The sequence below is a fragment of the Bufo gargarizans genome, chromosome 1 (assembly GCF_014858855.1).
Source record: "Bufo gargarizans isolate SCDJY-AF-19 chromosome 1, ASM1485885v1, whole genome shotgun sequence".
Classification (NCBI taxonomy): Eukaryota; Metazoa; Chordata; class Amphibia; order Anura; family Bufonidae; genus Bufo; species Bufo gargarizans.
The window spans coordinates 231,888,051-231,909,575 of record NC_058080.1 but is presented as its reverse complement, the minus strand read 5'-3'; the positions used below and the strand labels follow the sequence as shown (position 1 = coordinate 231,909,575).

Here is a 21,525-nt window from a genome sequence, read left to right as displayed (position 1 = left end):
GACTTAAAATTAACTAGCTGGAAAATTATAGGGGGTCATTTATTAAACTGAAATATGCTTATATTAACCCTTTTTACTGACGTAAACAAAGAGGGTTTTAGCTAAACAGCTGGCTTTAATCAATCATATGTACCCAAAATGGTGCATTAAAAACTATAACACGCTCTGCAAAAAATAAGACCTCATACAAGTACATTGATGAAAAAAAGTTATAGCTCTTGGAATGCGAATTTCAGACACCGAAATTGTGATAGTTGCGCCGCAATCTGCGACTTCTCCCTGCTCACGCCAGGTCTAAAAAACCAGCATGCCCGTCTCATTTACCATTTCCTATGCCTGTTTTAGGCATAGGAAAAGGTCTAAATGTAAAACAGCTAGGACAGCCTCTTCAAAACTCTGGCGGATCCACCTAAAGTTTAGAGGTTTACTAAGACCAGAGTCTAAAACGCCGGTCTAAATAAATGCACCCATAGTGTTCGCATGTTTTTAGTTAATGGATCTGAAAGTCCAGTCGTGTTTGCATTTTAGTAAGAGGTCTGTAGATCTATACATACAACTTCCTGATATGGAAATGCTTCTTTATTACAGGTATACACTATGGTCAAATTCCCAACAAACACAATTTCGGAAGCTAATTTACAATGGATGTTTACCACCAACATCAAGAGCACTGAATAACTATGAACACTAAGAAATGCTCAAGTGTAAAGGGAGAAATAATACTAACACGGCCTTCATCCCCCTGTTCCTAGAATGGTGAGCACCTTCTGTACTTGTGAAAAGTTAAAGGGGTTGTGTCAAGTTTTCAAGTCACCCAGGGTGCTGATGAGCGAAATTATGAAAAATTTAATTTGCCCGCTTCGCCAAATTTCACAAATAAAATTCCCAAAGCGTATTTCTTTGTATGTAGCGGGCGCAGTAACCCCCCCAATCATTGAACCCCACAGATGCCACGTTCATCGCTGATCACGGCATCTGAGATTAAAATTAAGTTCTTTCAGGGGATAATCCAGTTCAAAATAAATAAATACATACTTACCTTATCCATTTGTATGTGACAAGGCCATCGCGGGCATCTTAATTGAAGACACCGCGCAAAATCTCACGCGGTGATGTCATGACATGACCACGTCCGGCCAGTCACCCCTCTGACAAGTTTGCGCAGTATCTTAAAAGGGTTCTGCACTTTGTTTAAACTGATTATCTATCCTCTGGATAGATCATCAGCATCTGATCGGCGGGGGTCCGACACCCGGGACCCCTGCCGATCAGCTGTTTGAGAAGGCAGCGTCGCTGGCAGTGGCGCCGCGGCCTTCTCACTGTTTACCGCAGGCCCAGTGACGTCACGACTAGTATCACTGGCATGGGCGGGGCGAAGCTCCATTCAAGTGACCAGAGCTTAGCTGCGCCCAGGCAAGTTGATATAAGTCGTGACATCACTGGGCCGGGACGGCCTCTCCGCGAGCGAATGGATGAGTATGTTTTGGGGGTTTTTGCCGCCATTCTAGGAAAAATAGATTCTGAAATTCGGATTGAAGTCAATTTGTTTGGCTTCGATTCGATCGGATCAACACTACCCTAGGGGATAACTAACTGATCAGTGAGGGTCTGACTGCTGGGCACCTCACGATCTCCAGAACATGGGTTCCCCCATTCCGATGGAGCGGCAGGTTGAGTACGCGCCCTGATGCTCCATTTATTCTCTATGGGACTAGAGAATCCAAGACGGGCAGGAAACAACCGAGTGCTGTACAGGCTAACACCAGCAGTCCTACAGAGAATGAATGGAGCAGCAGGGAGCATGCTCGACCTGCCGCACCAACAGGCCTGGAGAAATATGACCCCTGTTCTCAGGATCGGTGGGGGCCCATTGGTTGACCCTCCACCAATCAGTTGGTTATTCCCCAACCTGGGGATAGGGTATAACTTGAAAACCTAGCACAGCCCCTTTAATAATAAACATATTGGTTTTTGGTTAGAGATAAGATGTTGAGAACTGACTCTGCATGGATAGTCAGGTCAATATCATAGTCTATAGATCTGTACCAATGAAATTTGTGTATGCAGTGTGTCCACAGGCTGCTGTATGGATGTGGATACCCATATACCAGTGGACCATACACTTTATTCCATCTGTACCCTAGGTTTTTCTTACCTATCAAATGTATGTTGGAAAGAATGAGGGGACTGATGGAACGTAATATGACTTAAGTCCAACTACACAGTGCTTATACCATAGATGCTATAGGTACAAAATGATGATTTTTCTTTTCTTTTTAAGACTATTTGCATCATTTTTCATTTTAAATGCACTGCAGCAACACAGATTGGTTGTAAATGGCCTTAAACACCCTATACAGCTATCACTACAAAAAAAAAAATATGCAAGGTTGCCAGAGTTGTCAAAAAGAACCAAATGGATAATAGCTCCCATTTTTATAAATAGGAAAATTGTTGAAGTGACTTGGCTGTTTGCAATGAGTAACTACTACCTTTTTTTGTTTCCATCTGCTATCTCCGGCACTTCCATAGAGACAAATGGAGCAGCGGAGCGCATTACCAACCAGCCGCTGCATCCATTTCAGCTGGGCTGCACAGGTTACGGGACCCTCATTCTCGTGATCGGTGGGGGTCCCAGCAGTAGAGTGCCGAGAATAAAGGGGGCCTAGCGCTGGTTTACCACTGCATGCCATTTCTATTCTGCATAGTGGCATCCCAGGAAACTGCACTGTGGCCCCCAATCAAGTGAATGTAGCTGTGATGCCGTTCCCTTCACAGCCCGGTGTCCAGAAGAGCAACTGTGCAGGGACAACTTAGAAGTCCGCACAGGGCTAAATCAGCATTAATTCCCCAGGATCATTGCGGTCCCAGAGGTCAGACTATCTACAATCATAAAGTGATATCAAATCATCCAGATGACAATTCCCGTATTGAGGTCCCAGAGGCCAGACTCTCTACAATAATAAAGTGATATCCCAGTGATATCCAATCATACAGATGACAATTCCCCTTTAAAGGGAACCTGTCACCGGGATTTTGGGTATAGAGCTGAGGGCATGGGTTGCTAGATGGCCGCTAGCATATCCGCAATACCCAGTCCCCATAGCTCTGTGTGCTTTTATTGTGTAAAAAAAAAACGATTTGATACATATGCAAATTAAGCTGAGATGAGTCAGAGCTTGAAAATATGACTCTTCTCTGGTCACACAAGTAAGATATGACTCTTATGTTAATTTGCATATGTATCAAATTGTTTGTTTTTTTACACAATAAAAGCACAGAGAGCTATGGGGATTTGGTATTGCGGATGTGCTAGCGGCCATCTAGCAACACATGTCCTCAGCTCTATACCCAAAATCCCGGTGACAGGTTCCCTTTAAGGGAAATCATAAAGGTCACACTTTTCTGGCAGGGGAAATTTGGCATTATCACACCAGGTTCTCCAGAACAGAAGCTTTAATAAAAGAGGTCCTAAAAGGGGCACTTCCCTCTACAACGACCATGTGCCCTACCAGGAATCAATGTCATTGTAACAATAAAGCACCAAGTGCTTAACATACCAGGGCTCTGGTCACACATCAAGTTTTTTTTTGCTTCTCTGTGCTGTCACATCAAAATGGGGAAAAAATTGTGTGCCAAATCCATCATGTGGCTGACACCAACTGTGACCAATAGTCTCCACTGACTTATGATTAAATAGGTTGGCTTCTGCTGCAATGTCAATCATTTTGATCAGGTGAACCTTGCTGCATGCTGATGCTATACTTCCTATCAAACATGACGATGGAGCCTCCCATAAAGTGTGAACAGGGTCCTAGCTGTTGGGGTTTCTAATAGTTTTCTGTTGTTACTAATAAATGCACGGAACTTACTTTAATGTTTGTAGCACAGCCGTGCTCGACAATGTAAATATCTGCACCATCTGCTGATAGACGAGTCATTCTGTACTTCAAGTTATCAGCTGGAAGGCATGGTCCTGGGTAACAGCGCAGCTTTGAAAAGGAAAAACGAAGCAATGGGTGAACAAGACTTTCAAACACTTCGTTCACTCTGTGCTCACACTTTTCACTTAAGAATCTTTTGATGATTGGAAAAGTTTAGCATGCTGTGCTATTCTACTCTACTTTTTAATTAACATTTATTCCATTTTCACAACAAAATAAAAAATAATTACCTTCACAAACACCACATTATTGCATCATATAATTTGCAACGCTGGAACTGGACAGTCGTTCACTGCAGTAACCAGCTCCATCCTCTACACAATGGACAGAGCTGTGTAGTACTGCAGAACAGCTGATTGGCAGGGGTGCCGAGTGCTTGACCCCCGCCAATCAAAAAGTGAAGCGGATCAAATGCGGAGAAAAAATAGAGTTGTGTAAATGGGGCCTAAAGGCGTTGTCTGGAGACATATAAAGTCCTTTGGTTGATTAACAAATGGGTTGGCCAACATATAACATGCATCTGCCTATGGGACTGCTGAGTACAATTCTTAGCTAGCTCTATCAGACCCCACAGAAGGGAAAAAAGAGGTGGTCATGCATGAGCATGACTTCTCCATTCACACAGGGATTTGGGGACCCCTGTTCCTGTGTTTGGTATGAGCAATTGGACCTCCAAGGATCACACTATTATCACTTGTCCTAAGGATACAACTTCACTGACGACCCGATTTCAGACTCCCTCTCATGGTAGTATTTCTAGCATCTGCAGAGAGCTGAGTTCACTTGCTAAGCCAGCCTTCCTTCTCTGTCTCTGCATCAGCTGTGATGGGGAAGGTGGTTGGACCACCCCTTTAAAGCTGTCTACAATGTTTATATGTTTGCAAATACTTTCCATTACTTTTGACAGTAATCTGTGTTCTAACAGTAATTTTTAATTTATTTAAAATAAAGTATTTGCAGTGAAATCACCATCTCATACTATTTTTTTTTAGTGACATATTACCTTTAAAAGTCATTTAAAAGTTTCCTCTGTGCTTTTGGTACCAACCTATCCTCTTCCATTCCCTGCAATATTAAAGGGATATTCCGGTTGCGAGAGGATATCCCCCATCAATAGCATAGGGGATAACTATTAGATCAGTAGGGTCCTACCATGGGGACTTCCAATGATCACAAGAACGAGGATCCGATACCCCTCAGGGTCCCCGAATTGAACAGAGCCACTGGTCAGGTATTTGCATTGCCATTCCATTCATCTCTATAGGAGTACCTGAAATAGCCGAGTGCTGTACTAAGTTGTCTATGGAAATGATGTAGAGATGAATGGAGTGGCCGTACCCATACCGGACCTGCAGCTCCATTCATCTTAGGGGGTCCTGAGAGTTACACGGTCCCCATTCTCATAACCCTTGGGGGTGTCCCAGCAGTAGGACACTCACTGATCTAATCATCATCCCCTATCCTGTGGAAAGGGGACAACGGCTAATAACGGAATATCCAATTAAGCTACTTCCTGACAGGACGGCTGGACATTAAGACATCATGTGAGACACATAACCTGTCACTATTTGAGTAGCACTCCCACACAATTTTTTATTCTCTGACTTGTTAGAAAGGTACATTATGTAATCTGTAGTGAAAATCATTCTTACTAGCGACTGCATTTGTGAGTTATAACCTCCCTTCTGATCCTTAGCTGTGTCATGTGACCAGCTCTCTGATCTCCAACTGACACAGGACAGGAAGCCAGTTACTTATCTATTCATTCCTATGAGACTGACATTGAGGCTGCCATAGGAATACATAGAGAAACTGGCTTCCTGTCCACACATAAGATGCTGTGTTACTTGGAAGGTCTGATTGCTGCTCACATGACACAACTAAGGATCAGAAGGGAGGGGATAATTCACAAATACAGACACTCGTAAGAAAGATTACCTTCACTACAGTTTACATCAAGTACCTTTCTAACAGGTCAGAGAATGACATTTTTGTGGGAGTTCTTTTTTAAGAGAAAATCATAGTGACACACACAGACTGGGACAATGGGGAGGTTGGCCAAGAATGACAAAGAAGTGTGTCAGTTTCTTCTCAGGATCATCCTAAAGAACTGTACACATTGTGCAACATTTATTGATCATGTTGCAACAGAATTATGATTTAAAATGCACAAAAATAATGGCGTTTTGATTTGCGCCAAATATATCAAGTTTTCTCCCTTTTTTGCACCAGAAAGAATGAAACACGTCAGAAAAGTGTTTTGAATGTCAAAGTGGGTGGGGCCACCAAATTGGCATATATTATGCCTCATTTATGGCCTAATTCATTAGTATTAAAAAAATGATCAGTTTGCAGCCTTTCACTAAGGAGCAACTAACAGAATTTAAATGGAACGTAGGAAATCTCTGCAAGACGAAACCTACAATTTAAGCTAGGGTTACACAGCAATCTCAACCAAGAGACCTGTCGAGTGACTGAAGACCACCCTTTCACTTAGCAACATTGCAGTATAACGAATGTATACTGGAGTCAACTTGTGGGTTCTGATGACAAGAGAGTCAAAAGAAATCCTGAAGGGATAGGACACTACAGTGTCATAGTGAAGGCAAGCCAAAAGTTGCAATGTGGCACTGTAAAAGTGTGATCGTCAGTATGTGTCTTGGTCAAGATCGCCAAGTAGCCCCAGGCTTACAAATGAGAACTGTATCACCATAGGGATCAATTATCAACAGGCTTGTCACTGATGGCACTTGGGAGGAGCTGGTGGCATTGGAGGGGGAACTGATGGCATGTGGGAACTGGTGGCACTGCAGGGGGCTGATCGCACTGGAGGCGAGCTGATGGCATTTGGGGGGAGCTTGTAGCACTGTGAGCAGCGGGCGACATTGGAGGGGGAACTGATGGCACTGGAGAGGGAGCAACTGATGGTATGGGGGAAGCTGGTGGCATTGGAGGGGGAACTGGTGTCACTGGGAGATGAGCTGATGGGGGGGGGAGTTGATGATACTGCTAGAGGGGGGAGTTGATGATACTGCTAGAGGAACTAATGGCATTGGAGGGGAAACTGATGGCACTGAGGAGGAGCAACTGATGGCATGTGGGAGCTGATGGCTCTGGAGGGAGCTGGTGGCACTGGGGGAGGAACTAATGGAACTAAGGGGGGCTGATGGCAGGGGGGGGGGCCTGGTGAATTTTTTTTTATAGAAAACTTTCTTTTAATTAGTTTTTTCTTATTAGAGTACTCGATTAATCTTTGGATTAATAGGTAGAATACTTGATTACTAAAATAAATTGACAGCTGCAGCCCTACTTGTCACTTTACTTTTTTAAATAAAACTGATCACTAAAAGGGAAGAGGAAGTTGCCTCAATTAAAAGCAACTTTTTATTTATTTTTCACATTTCAAGAATTGTAAAAGCTGTAAATGTAAAATAATATTATACTAACCTTTGCATCACAAAGCCTCCGATCAATACCATGCTGGCATATCACCACAGATTTTGGCCTCTCCAGCTGGAACTCATTGCACGCGACATGGAACACAAAGGTCTGCCCCCAATCCAGCAGGCACGCCAGCTGCAAGACAGCATGTTACTAGCATGGTAAGGACTATAGAAGTGAAATCAGGAATAACAATATTATAAAAGTAAGAACACATTGGCACAGCTTGCCAATTAAAAGGAGATTTATCCTTGCCGCTTTATAATCTACAATATTGTATTTTATAACTAGGCACAATTTGCCAGCTTATACATTCAGCCACTCAATAGCGGGGCTTTTGCATTTTTAAAAATTGACTTATTTTATCCCTGCATATTAATAGTAACAGCATTTTATTAGTCTTTTCTGACAGTTCTTTGTCCTAATGTTCTGTGGTCACCTGCAGCCCAGCATTTGCTGATAAATAAGAAAAGTAGGTTACATTTCCCTTCCCACATACTTTTAAATCAATTTTCATCTTCTTTCAGCCAATTTGTGGAAAAGCTAAACAGCTGTGATATTTTGCAGTACAATTTAAAAGCTGTCTGCTTCAAAAAATTCAATATTCCATCAGTAAAGGAAAAGCCATTACAGTGCATATAAAAGTGCTATGTGCAAATTATATGGCATCATTGAAAGCACAAAGTCTGCATTGGTCGGCATCCACACGGCCATAAAACAAAATGCAATTGTGGACAACGTGAACTTGAACACATAACAGTGTTTGAATTATTTAAAAAAAGTAAAAGTTATCCAACGCCTCTTCATAAAAAAAAAACACTGCCTCGACCAGTGGATGGTTTCTTTATTCTGTAACAGATACATAATTGCTAGATGGTTCTAAACTTTACTAGGTGAAGGGACAGAAGAGGTTCATGATAACTATGAGGCAGCGTATGTCATCTGAATATGCTGACCTATTGAAAGGGATTGAAACGTTCCAATATCAACCGGGGAAATGGCGGGTAAAATAATAAATAAAGCATTACCTGTTATTAGATCTAGCCGCATCACTCCCGTTCACCCAGCCAAACTTTATATTGCCTGGCTGCAGCGATGTCAACAACATTCGCCTGAAGTAGACAATCACCAGCCTCAGCAGACGAGTGGCACCATTGCCTGCCAATGCCTTGCTTCTAGCTTTAAAACGGCACATGCACCGCTGCAGCCAATGAGCTCAGCGGTGACATGTCTCCAAGTGGAACTATATCACTGCTGAGGCCAGTCACTCGCTGCAGAAGTTCACGTGAACCAATCCATGCAGACAGTTTACATACAAGGGACGGAGGTGCAGTGAAGATAGCCTGAGACCAGGAAGCCAGAACACGTGGCAGGGAGCAAGTAAGTATATTTCCCTTCACAGGTCTGGCAGAGGGCAGAATTCTTAAAAAATGGCAATCATGGACAACCCGTTTAAGTTGAAAAGAAAAAAAAAAACAAATCATTCACCTACTCTGGTCATTCTGGTTACTGCAGTAGGTCTCCATGCACATCACTTCCATTCACCACCTAGCCGAAAGTGCGACATACCGACTAACCGCACATCACCGCTGCTGGACAATCATTGGTCTCAGCAGGGACAGAGATTTGCTGCAGGAACTGGCCATCCCCCAATTGTTAATTTTTTAAGACCTTTAAGAGGACCTTTTACCTCTCCTGACCTGCCTGTTTTAATAGCTTCATGCATTCCCCATGTAATAACAATTCTGGAGCATCTACTCTTATGTCCCTAGGTTGTGCCATTCCTTTATTATCTCTACTAGAAGCTATGAATGAGTTGCTAGCAGTCTGCAGTAATGGTACAGAGGGGAGGTAACCAGGTGGGGGTACCTGCACAGACTGACAATGGCAGCACTGATTGGATAGAGTAAGTCTGTGCAGGTAGACACCCCCAACTTGTTACCTCCCCTCTGTACCCTTACTGAAGGCTAATAGCAATTCATTCATAACTTCTAGTACAAATAATAAAGGAACTGCCACAACAGACAGACATAAGAATAGATGCCCCAGAATTGTTATTACATGGGGAATGCATGAAGCTATTAAAACAGACATGTCAGGAGTGGTGACAAGGTCCTCTTTAAGTACTCAGAAAACTGTTTTGACAAAGAAAAAAAAATATTAGGTCTTCTACAGAGGATATAAAATGGCTTTTCATACCAATAACATTTATCATCTAGCCACAGGACCCCCATCCTTTGTATTTGAGCAGTGGACGAGAATGCATGTTGGAACTCTATTCGACTCTATGAGAAATACAGCTGAAAACAGCTGAATTAGTGCCCATGCTTGGCCCATCCTAGCAATCAGTGAGGGTTCCAATAGTCTGGTTTCCAACAATTTAAGGGCTCATACCCACGAACGTAAGGGCTCCGTTCCTGTATTGAGGACCGCAGACTACAGGTCTGCAATATACGTGTACTGGCCTCCGCACTGTAAAACATAAGACATTGACCCCAAGTCAATGGATCCACATTCGCATCACAAACGTGCACACGGCCAGTGCCCGTGAATTGTGAATCACTATTTGCAGTCCACAGCACAGTCATGGAGGCCTTATGTTCATGGGCTTGAGCGCTAAAGAGCAGCACCTATTTTGTCTGGATAGGTAAAACATCTTATTGTTGGAGAAACTCAATTCAAGGCAATAATTGTTTCGGATTTATTAACTTGTTGTGCATCTTAGTGTCCCTTTAAACTCTGAGAGATTGGAATGCCGTACTTACTTGTGGTGTGGTGACCACTGCACTAAGAGCACCAGCCTGCACATCAATCAGCCATCCATACTCCAGAATATCAGTACCTAAGGGTAGGCCTTCCGCAGAGAACATTGCATGTGCACGTAACTGTAAGCCAGAGAGGCTAATGTGACCTTCTCGAAGCATCCCATCCACTGCTGGCCTCTAGAGCAAACACAGAGAGATAGTAAGACTATCGAATGACAACAGAACACAGAGATAGCAGACATAAGGCAATTCATTTGCTAATTCTTTCAAACCCTAAAGGTGGCCATACACACCCGATTCTATCAGGATCTGTCAATCATATAATGTGCATATGGGGGTGCCCTTGTGTATCGGTATGTTGAAATCCAATGGTTGCATACCCCCAACATCCGCCATCAGGGAAAGAAGGACTGGCCATGACGGATTCCAACATGCCAATACTTCATTCCGAAGGTAGATATATGGCCACCAGAGGTGTCTGGCAGCAGCATATTCTACTCACCTTGTTGAGAATGTGGGGACACCTGCAGAGTCTCTGAGTGTGTAGAGTTGGGAGTGATAGCCAGCCACTAAACAAGTGTTTGGCCAACAGCTATCTAATGTGTATGGCCACCTTCACTTCAACTGACCTCCCAAAAACAACACAGTGATCTACAATTAAATTAATTCTCCAGTTTTATTGAGTCTAAGGCCCCTTGCAGACGAGTGTTTGTCACGCTTCCAGTCCGCAGCGCAGCTGCCGGCCTGACCTCCCAGCCCGGACCGGGTCGCATAGCATTATATTAATTTATGATGCTATGTAAACCCTTAGGAGGTCTGTAATGTATTGTATAACACTGACATAATGCTGCCAGTGTTATCTAATACATTCCAGAACTGTAAGGGTTACAGAGCATCATAAATCAATATAATGCTATGCTATGGGAGGTCAGGCCGGGAGCTGCGCTGCGGACTCGCAGAGTGACACACGCTCGTCTGCAAGGGGCCTGAAGCGTTCTAAATTTCTGTACAGATTTCATAATGCAATTATTGGGTACAGGGGCCGGAGCTCTGTATTTTGAATAGCTATATTACCTGCTTTCCAAAAATCAAGCACTGCTATGGGATCACCACTACTCTGCTATCCTGGCTGCAACACGTTGTGCGACTAGAGTAGCTGCACTTAAAATGTCACAGATAACAAAGTTCCATTCGACTACTCTTTATCTATGCATCTATCCTCGTTCTAGTGATCGCTGACTCCTCTATGAAACATCCCAATTTTTATTTTTTTGCAAACTCAGTGACCCTTTAATCTGACCCATCCATGGAATACAATACACCAGAGCCGATGTCTGCATGCAGCGGAGATGGTCACTGACTTGTCTACATAAAGCTCAATCGTTACAGGAAGACTGGGATCTCCCGTGGCTGCAGAAGGGAGATATGGCTGGAGCAACAACCAGCTCCCTCATGTAGGAAAAAGCTAACTTGGGAGTTCAACAGTGTACAGGGGTGATCATCCATGTGCCACACAAGTCCAGCAAGCACTGAGTGAGAGATCCCTGGGGGTCATTTATCAAAGACCAGCATTTTGCGCTGCTGGAGAATGTGCCTAATTTATCACGAGGCGATCCTGTGTCAGTCCATGCGCCTAGATTGAAATCTACTTCAGCCCTTGACTGGAGTAAATTGCAATCATCATTTACGAGTGTTTCCTGGTGTAAATATGTGTGAATTCGCTGGAGCTGGTGGCCTCGCCCTTCCCCCACTACTCCTCAACGTCAAGGGCCGCTTGGGTGCAACAAGAGCAACGGCGATGCCCTCATTGCACCAAAGGTCTAATTTGCATATTAAGAAAAACTCCGGAGCAGAGCCTCAGATCAACAAAAAAAACAACTGAATTTTAATCAGGTGAACCACAGCAATGTGCAAACTGTTTGCTATAGAGGTCGTGGGTGACAGAAACCCTTTGTATTATAGAGCCACTAAAAATCTTGCACGTACTATAATATTAGGGATAACATTTCCACCGTACTCAGGTATGTACTACTGGGTTCAGATATATGCTTTGAACTCCGGCAGTCTTTTCCGGAGAAAGAACCGGCTGACTGAATTCACTGTATCAGCCATACATGTCAGTTTTCAGCCGGACAAAAAAATACTACAGGGATTCTATTTCAGTGAATGGGGATTCGGCGGTGCATGGTGGTATCTGGCTATGCCGGATGAAGTAAACTCCGGCAGTCTGTTCCTCTGCCAGATTAGATTTGCTCCTTTAATGAGCTGAAGCCATACAGAATTCCCCATGGCGTCAGTGCAGGCCTTCAGCAGACAGAAGCTGCTTTATGACCGTTTGTGGCAAAAAAAAAAAAAAAGTCAGTTCCTATTCTCGTACGCACAAGGCAATGCTGGCCGCTGAATCGGATGATGTGTGACAAGTCATCTACTTGTACATCTAGTAGTCAACTGCCTTCAACAAATGAACAAACACGTTTTCTTCCCTCAATAAAATGACCAGTGCTATATACAGAGTAATGCTGCATCAAGCCATACAAACAAGATAGCTTTCAGATGAAAATGAGAGTATGGTTAAAAAATGTATAAATTAAAATGATCCAAAAGGCATATTTACATATTGTGACACAAAAGGGCAGGTTTGACGTCTCATACAAAGTATATATAAAAAAATAAAAATAAAAATAAAAACAAGATTGTAGGGAGTAAATTGCACCAAATTAATGAAAAGATGCACACCTCTTAAGATGCACACCTCTTGATACTAGTCGTGACCAGCGGTAAACAGCGAGAAGGCCGCGGCGCTGTCTTCTCAAACAGCTGATCGGCAGGGATCCCAGGCTGTCAGACCCCGCTGATCAGATGCCTGATGATCTATCCCAGGGATCAGCAACCTTCGGCACTCCAGCTGTTGTGAAACTACAATTCCCAGCATGCTCCATTCATTTATATGGGAGTTCTGAGAAGAGAAGAGCAAGTATGCATGCTGGGAGTTGTAGTTTCATAACAGCTGGAGTGCCGGAGGTTGCCTACCCCTGATCTATCCAGAGGATAGATCATCAATTTAAACTGCAGAACTCCTTTAAAGTCAGAAAATGAAATCTATAACTTTTGCAGTTTCTTTTAAACAAATTACTATTCTATGTGGCTGAGTTTATGCGAGAAACTGATAAACTGATTGATATACGTGGGCTATGGTGACCTACCTGATAGTTGTCATTGACAAATATGTACACAGGGGACAGGACAAGTTGAAGAAACGTTTCTCTGTAAGTTTTCTTCATCTCAAAACAGAGTCTCTCCAGATAAGTAGTTGGGAAATCTGGTCCATCACTACCGCAGTGCTGTGAAGAAACCAAGGCCACATAGACAATCAAGGGAAGGGAACTGTATACAGATTCACTGCGCCATACACAATTTTATATTACTAACTAACAATATTAATCATCACAGACTAAACCGGCTTAAACAGACGGTGCTACACAGAAGTCTGCTGTACAACGCTCGGAATATTAAAGAAACACTCCCACAAAATGAATTCTCTGGCCCATTAGAGTAGTACTTAATGCAAATAGCAGTGAAGGTACATTGATCCAATGGTCAGGTTTGCAGCTCAGGGGGTTAGTCCAGATATGGCTGGCAGCGGCCCAGCCTAAGGCCCCTTAGACCGCCGTAAAAAGGCATATTGGTGATCACTAAGGGGGTAAGTGGACCACATGGTATGCGCCACAGAGGTCTGGAGGAAGGAAACAAACCAGATGTGAAGCAAATATTTTAAAAAAGGGGTCAAAGAATGATCCGGGGACCATGGGCCATTACGTTTCAAAGTAGTATCAGCATGGGATTATGATGGTCAGTCTTGTCAAACCAATTTGATCAGTTCCTGTGAGAGATCAGTTCTACACTGGAACCAGATGTACATTAAGAATTTTTAAAGAGACTCGATATGTAAAATGAGGGAACATCTACGTAATTGGGTTAACAAAAAGAATTGCTGCAGATATTCCTACTGGTAAATCCGCAGCGGATTATAGTACCAACAAAGTGAATGAGATTTGTACAAATCTTATCCATAAACTCCATATATTTTCAATGGGGGGAAGATGACCTGCCCTGCAGATTTTTAAATCCTCAGCATGTCATTCTCTGACATAAAATGGTTGCAGGTTTGCTGTGGATTTTGCCCACTTAATTTAACTCTTACATGCAGATCCGGAGTCCTAAACTAAAAAAACCAGTTAAAAAATAAATAAAAATCACTTTATTAACTCTCTGGCACTTCAGTGATCGGCTTTTATGGTAATCTGCTGGTCTCTGTAAACCCGGCCCTGTTGCACAAACATTTCATCTCATGTGACCACCTGCAACCAATCACAGGCTCCAGTGATCACGTGGCACAATACATAATCACAGGGCGGCCGGGTCTACAGAGGCTGGCAAGAATCCGAGATGCGCTGCAAAGGCCAGTATGGGTGGAAAGGGGTTTGTTGTCGCTCAGCTGTTTTCCGTGGTGAAATACAAAAGCCTCAAGATCAGGTGCAGATTTGTCACTGCTGATTTCACTGTGGATTCATGAGAAATTGCTGTGGACATTTTTCACAGCAATTCGGCTCCATATGGATATACTCTAATATGGTACTCTTCATTGGAAAGTACAAGGGTTACTTTATCAGTTCTACTTATAGACATGCCCTTCAATTACAGTTATTAAAACAATATTTTACTACTATGCCGTCCATAAACACTCACCACTGGTAGTTTGGCATGAACTTTGTACACATTGAGAAGTACAGTGATATCCCATGGCCTCAGTGACAATGGATGGATGGTTTTAGCCATCTGATCGCGGTCTTTCTTGTCATGCTCCATACCTAGTGCAGTCCAGCCAGAATTGGACGATGTTGACATGGACAACACAGGACTGGATATCACTTCTTCAAAGTCAGTGTACATGTCATCCTCTCCAAAGTAATTTTCCTATGGAAGAGAACACATGTAAATGAAGAATGTCAAGAATAACATGTAAATGCAAACTAAATGGTAAAACACAGCAATTAATCATTAGTGAACACTACCATAAAATCGCATACAACAATCGTTACTTGTACCTGAAAGCAAGCAATAGGTAATGCTCACAGCTAGGTACAAAACAGGACTGTGAAAACACTAACAACAACTAACACCTTACAAATCTAATCATTGAAATGGGATTTAGATGGACAGAATACTACAAATCATAAAAATGTAACCCCTTCTCTGGATCCATCTCATACATCCTCGCAGGATTTCCCTTCAGTAGCCAAGGACAGCTGTATCTTAGACTGCCTAGCAGCTAGATATGAGCCATGTCTTGTTTTAAAGGGGACGATCTAAGCTTTAAAACAAGATCAAGACTAGAAGTAATACAACTTTATATAGAGCTTATGAGAACAGGTGCCAATGAGAGCTGCATAAACCCCCAGCTCCCACTCCAGACTTGATTTCTAAAGGCTGTCTTTCTTGTTGTATGGCAGCTAGCACCACAATCCCGGTCTTGTTTTAAAGCTTTAAAAAAAAAAAAAAAAAAAAAAAAAAAAAGACCTTGCTCGTACCTCTAACTGCTAGCCTAAGATATACCAGGTTAAAGCAGCCCCTCCTCCTTGAGCTGGCTGTGATCATGGTGAGCATGGAGGAAGAGAGGAACCCTTCTGGGATGTGCCGACAGGCTGCAGGGAGAAGAGGAGAGACATAGAACCTCCACTCCATATAAAACTGTACACAACCTCAGGGGGAAGGTGACAGACTTCTGTGCATCTTTTCAATCCCCCCTACACCCATCAGAGAGCAAACTTGCTTTCTGACTAGAACATATGAGTGTTCCAAAGAAGGTCGGCACTGCTCAAGAGGTGTAGTGGTGCACGTGTCTGCCGGCAGGGATCCCAGTAGATAATTCGCAAATAAAGACCGGCACTCACTGATGATTATTCTTGTAGATTTATTCAGTCACATATTCCATCATAGTGACGCTATGATGGAATTTGTGACTGAATAAATCTACAAGAATAATCATCAGTGAGTGCCGATCTTTATTTGCGAATAGAACATATGAGTGTCTTTTTCTTTACAGAAAAGAAGTGAGAAGATGAACACTTGACCCCCTAGGTAGTTTACTGATGCCATTATTTAGACGCTTAGCAAATTCAGATCCTATAACTCACACCACACACAATCATCAATGAAGTTTGGCTGTTACACAGTTTCCTATCCTGTTGATACTCGATCTATACAGTAAAACATGCAGACTCTTCTCTAGTGATACCCATTAGACGCTACAGTAATAGAACGATTATCACTAGGGAGGAATATCTAACATATTTCTGACAGATGAGAAAGATTTTCATCAGTCAGCAAAGATATTTTTGCTGACTTGTCATGGATGATCGTTTTCAACTAATGTCGTTTCAGACAAAAAAAAATGAATTCTGAAGCTTTTCAGATGGGTGTAATACATGGGCTTTTTGTTTGCCTCTATTACGTACAACACCTGGACTCACTATTCATCAGAGTTACAACAACTCACTTTCTAAGGAACCGCAGGACGTTCACAAGGTGTTGGGTGTTGCATCCATGATATAAGAGCAATAAAGCATCTGCATTATCACTGTCCGAAGACTAATTAGGATTACAGTTTGGATAAGATGGTGACTTCCTAATGCAACAGTTGATGCATTACTGCAGTTTTTGAATTCCTTTACCACATGTAGCATTGAACACAGACGGGTAGTGTTTATGCACTCTTCACATCTTACAGTTTTTTGCAGAGTATATATTATAATTAGGGATGAGCAAACTTCTGTTTTCAAGTTCGGTGTAGAAGGTTGGGGTTATATAAGAATTCCGTTGTGGATTCCGCTACACATTTCAGTCACAAATTGGAAATTCTGACCAATTTTTCTTATAATCACTGCTTACTACAAAGTTCTATGAAGGTTGTTGTGTTATTTAACTCCTTCATGCAAAATCACGTACATGTACATGGGGGAATGTGGTGCCTTACCACATTCCCATGTACATGTACGTGATGTGGTTACACTGTCAGCGCACGGAGCGATTTGCTGACAGTTCAGTTTTGCCGGCACACGGGGGTTGCTAGGCAACCAGTGAGGCCGGAGGGGAGCGAATCGCAGCGCTCACTGGCTGGCGATTGCTGTGATTGGTCCATTACTGCAGATGGACCAATCACAGCCCATTGACGCTATTTTAGGGAGGTACTGTGTGTACTCTCCTTCTCTGATCTTCCCAATTCCTGTCAGGAAAGTGATCAGAAAAGGAGCTATTGTCGGAATCCACTCACCACAAAGTTTTAACCCCTTCAGTGTAGAAACGCCACTCTTCTTTGCCCTAATCAGTGACACAGATCAGTTCTGTACCTCATCTGTCATCAGCCTGTCATGTCATCATCAGTTCTGTGCCTCATCCCCTGCCTCACACGTAATTAACCTCTTCAGTGCCGATTTGCCACTCTTCTGTGCCTGATTTGCCCCAGTCAGTGACAAATCAGTCCTGTTCAGTCCTGTCATCATCACCTCATGCAGACACCTGTCACTCCAGCCTGTCTGTCCTTCAAGACACCTCTCACTTCCACCTGTCCGTCCATCAAGACACCTGTCACTCCAGCCTGTCCATCCGTCCTGACACCTGTCACTCCAGCCTGTCCATCCAGACACTTGTCACTCCAGCCTGTCTGTCAAAACACCTGTCACTCCAGCCTGTCCATCCGTTAAGACACCCGTCACTTACACCTGTCCATCCGTCAAGAAACCTGTCACTCCAGCCTGTCCATCCGTCAAGACACCTGTCACTCCAGCCTGTCCATCCGTCAAGACACCTGTCACTCCAGACTGTCCATCCGTCAAGACACCTGTCACTCCAGCCTGTCCATCCGTCAAGACACCTGTCACTCCAGTAGAGTTGTTTCGGGTATAGAACTTTCGATACCCAATCGATACTTTTAGCCCGGTATCGATACGATACCGGGATTTGTCTTTTATCGATACTAGGCTGTGCTACTGCACAGCCTAGTATCAGAGAATATTGATCGCGCTGCTCTCAGCAGCACAGGGAAGAAGGCAGCAGTCTCTCCCTCCCCCCAGTGCTGCCGCCGCCAATGAGCGCGCAGACAGGAGGAGAAAGGGAGGGGCTGTGGCCACTGCGCCACCAATTATAACTAACGTTTAATACATTACAAATGCAGGATTTGGCACCTGAGGGGTTAAAGGGGTTGTCCAGGTTCAGAGCTGAACCTGGACATCCCTCCATTTTCACCCCGGCAGCCCCCCTGACATGAGCATCGGAGCAGTTCATGCTCCGATGCTCTCCTTTGCCCTGCGCTAAATCGCGCAGGGCAAAGGCATTTTTCTGAGTTCCGGTGACGTACCGGGGCTCTCTATGGGGCTGACAGGAACCCCGGTGACGTCACCGGCACTGATGGGCGGGATTTGGCTCTGCCCTAGCCAGTAAAACGGCTAGGGCAGAGCTAAAGCCCGCCCCTCAGAGCCGGTGACGTCACCGAACACACTGCTGGGCGGAAGTTACCGCCCGGCAGTGTGTTATTGTAAACACAAGAGCCTGTGCCCTGCGCGATCTAGCGCAGGGCACGGGAGCGCATCGGAGCATGAGATGCTCCGATGCCAGGCTCAGGAGGGCTGCCGGGGTGAAAATAAGGGTATGTCCGGGTTCAGCTCTGAACCCGGACAACCCCTTTAATTGCCGCGGATCGCAGCACCCTTTCAGAGGTTTTCAGAGGTCGAGTATTAACAACATTGGTGGCGTAGTGCGCCCCCTCCATAGTATTAAAAACATTGGTGGTGCAGTGTGCCACCCCCCAGTAATAAAATAATTTGTACAGAGTCCCCTAACCTCCTCTCATTGGTGGCAGTGACAGCTTCTGATCGGAGCCCCAGCAGTGTAATTGTGGGGCTCCGATCGGTTACCATGGCAGCCAGGACGCTACGCTACTGAAGCCCTGGCTTTCATGGTCAGCTCCCTGCTGCTGTGTGTACTATGCACAGGGCATCAGGGAGAGTGTGAAGTCCTATTCACCACCCTAATAGAGCTCTATTAGGGTGAATAGACAAGGGATTAAAAGATCCCAGGTTCTAGCCCCTAAGGGGGAAATAGTTATTAAATAAACTGTAATAAAAAAATAAAAAAGTTAAAACAAACACACCAAAATATTAAGTATAAATCACCCCCTTTCCCAATTTTACATATAAAATATATAAACAATAAATAAAATATTACATATCGCCACGTCCGAAAAGGCCAAACTATTAAAATATTTTAAAAAATCTTCTATGTGGTGAACGCCGTAAAAGAAAAAAAAGAAAAGAAAAACTGCGCAATTCGCAAATGTTTTTTTTTTTTCTGTCACCTTGTCCCCCCATAAAATAGGATAGCACTGTTCGATTATGGGCTGGACGTTCCAAAAAATGTGGAATGCGCGCAGCTTTTTTTGGCATTTTATTTTTTTCGGGTGGTATTGAATGGTATAGAGCAGGGATACTCAACCTGCGGCCCTCCAGCTGTTGTAAAACGACAACTCCCACGATGCCCTTCTGTAGGATGATAGCTGTAGGCTGTCAGGGAATGATGGGAGTTGTAGTTTTGCAACAGCTGGAGGGCCGCAGGTTGAGCATGTCTGGTATAGAGTATTGCAATACTTTTTTATGGTATCGAAACCGAATAAAAATGTTGTTTTCGAAACAACCCTACACTCCAGCCTGTTCGTCCGTCAAGACACCTGTCACTCCAGCCTGTCCGTCTGTCACACACTCCCAAGTTACATAAAAACATTTTTTATTTACCCTGTCACTACATGTGCCATCCTCCTGTGTGTACATAATCGTGTCCTGTGCTTGAGTGGCACTATTCTGTAAAATATAAGTCTCCTATGCCCCATGTGGATTCGTGCCACCTATAATTGTAAAAAAAATACATTCATTTACCCCTTTTTAATTAACCCCAATAAGGATATTGGCACTACTCTGTGCTCCATACTAGACCCCTGTATATAATTTTCAGCCTCCTGAGGCTCATTGACAGCCATTTGTGCTACCTGTGACACCTGTCAATAACTGCCAAGTGACTCAGGGAGTTTTTATCCTAAAGGATATACAGGATTTTAGTTCACTGTTCAAAAAAACAAACTACATTAGTTTACAATTTAAAATGACTAAACGGCTTTTAACTGCTGAAGAGGCATATGCCATGCTTTTTGAGGACACTGACTCCAACAGTGGAGATGAAGGGACATTTTTAGTTTCATCTTCCTCAAATGATTCATCTAATGATGAACCCACTCGTAGTGCGCAGTGGCAGCCTCGTACAAGTGACTCTTCATGGATCCCCGCAGATAACTATGTGCCCCAGGTGCCTGAATTTACAGCCAGGCTTCAATGTAGATACAACAGGTTTCAGTGAAATTCATTTTTTCCAATCATTCTTCACTGATGGCCTAATTAACTTGATGGTGGAACAAACAAATATATATGCAGAGCAATTTATTGCTTCCCATCCAGACAGTTATCTTTCAAGGCTCCACAAGTGGACCCCTACTGACACTACTGAAATGCAAAAGTTTTGAGGACTTCTAAGCATGGGCGTTATAAAAAAAATAAAAATATGTTCATATTGGAACAAAGATATTCTTGATCACACCCATCTTTACTTTCTTGCCATGCCCCGGCCTCGTTTCGAAGCTATTCAAAGATTTCTACATTTCAGCAATAATATTGAATGCCCACCCCCAAGCGACCCCAGTTATGACAGACTCTTTAAAATTAGGCCACTGGTTGACCACTACAATTCCAAATTTGGTCAGGAATATGCCCCCCAAAAATGCCTCTCAGTGGATAAATCATTGGTCCACTTTAAAGGCCGATTACATTTCCACCAGTACCTTCCCAATAAAAGGGCTAGGTATGGTGTGAAGTTGTATAAGGCCTGTGAAAGTGTATCCGGGTATACATTGCGCTTTCGTTTTTACGAGGGAAAAGATTCAAACATTGAGCCACCCAATTTTCCCCGGTTCTTGGTGTAAGTGGGAAGATAGTATGGGATTTAGTCCACCCCCTGTTGGACCACGGATACCATCTATTTTTGGACAACTTTTACAATAGTGTCCCTCTCCTGAAGAGCCTTGCTGCCAGAGGCATAGGCACAAGTGGCAGAATTAGACAAAATTAAAAAAAGGCTCCCTAAATCCTTTATAGACCAGACATTTTCAGTTTAGCATTTTTCCATTTGGCAATCCAATAATCGCTCCCCCACACAAAAATAAAAAACATAAAAAATTTCCATTATACCCCTAGATGAATACATTGAAGGGAGTCATTTTA

At 43.4% G+C, this 21,525-nt stretch overlaps 1 protein-coding gene across 11 annotated transcripts in view; it reads right to left on the bottom strand.

Moving 5' to 3' along the window:
- Positions 1-21,525, bottom strand: part of KIAA1109 (KIAA1109 ortholog) — a 294,629-nt gene that overhangs the window by 171,630 nt on the left and 101,474 nt on the right. For all 11 annotated transcript variants that reach the window (XM_044302174.1, XM_044302098.1, XM_044302121.1 and 8 more), the window contains exons 20-24: positions 14,897-15,124; positions 13,354-13,491; positions 10,151-10,327; positions 7,392-7,520; positions 3,873-3,992 (exon numbers count right to left, since the gene is read on the bottom strand). In XM_044302174.1, the coding sequence (XP_044158109.1) occupies positions 3,873-3,992; positions 7,392-7,520; positions 10,151-10,327; positions 13,354-13,491; positions 14,897-15,124 (792 nt within the window). The remainder of the gene's footprint in view (positions 1-3,872; positions 3,993-7,391; positions 7,521-10,150; positions 10,328-13,353; positions 13,492-14,896; positions 15,125-21,525) is intronic.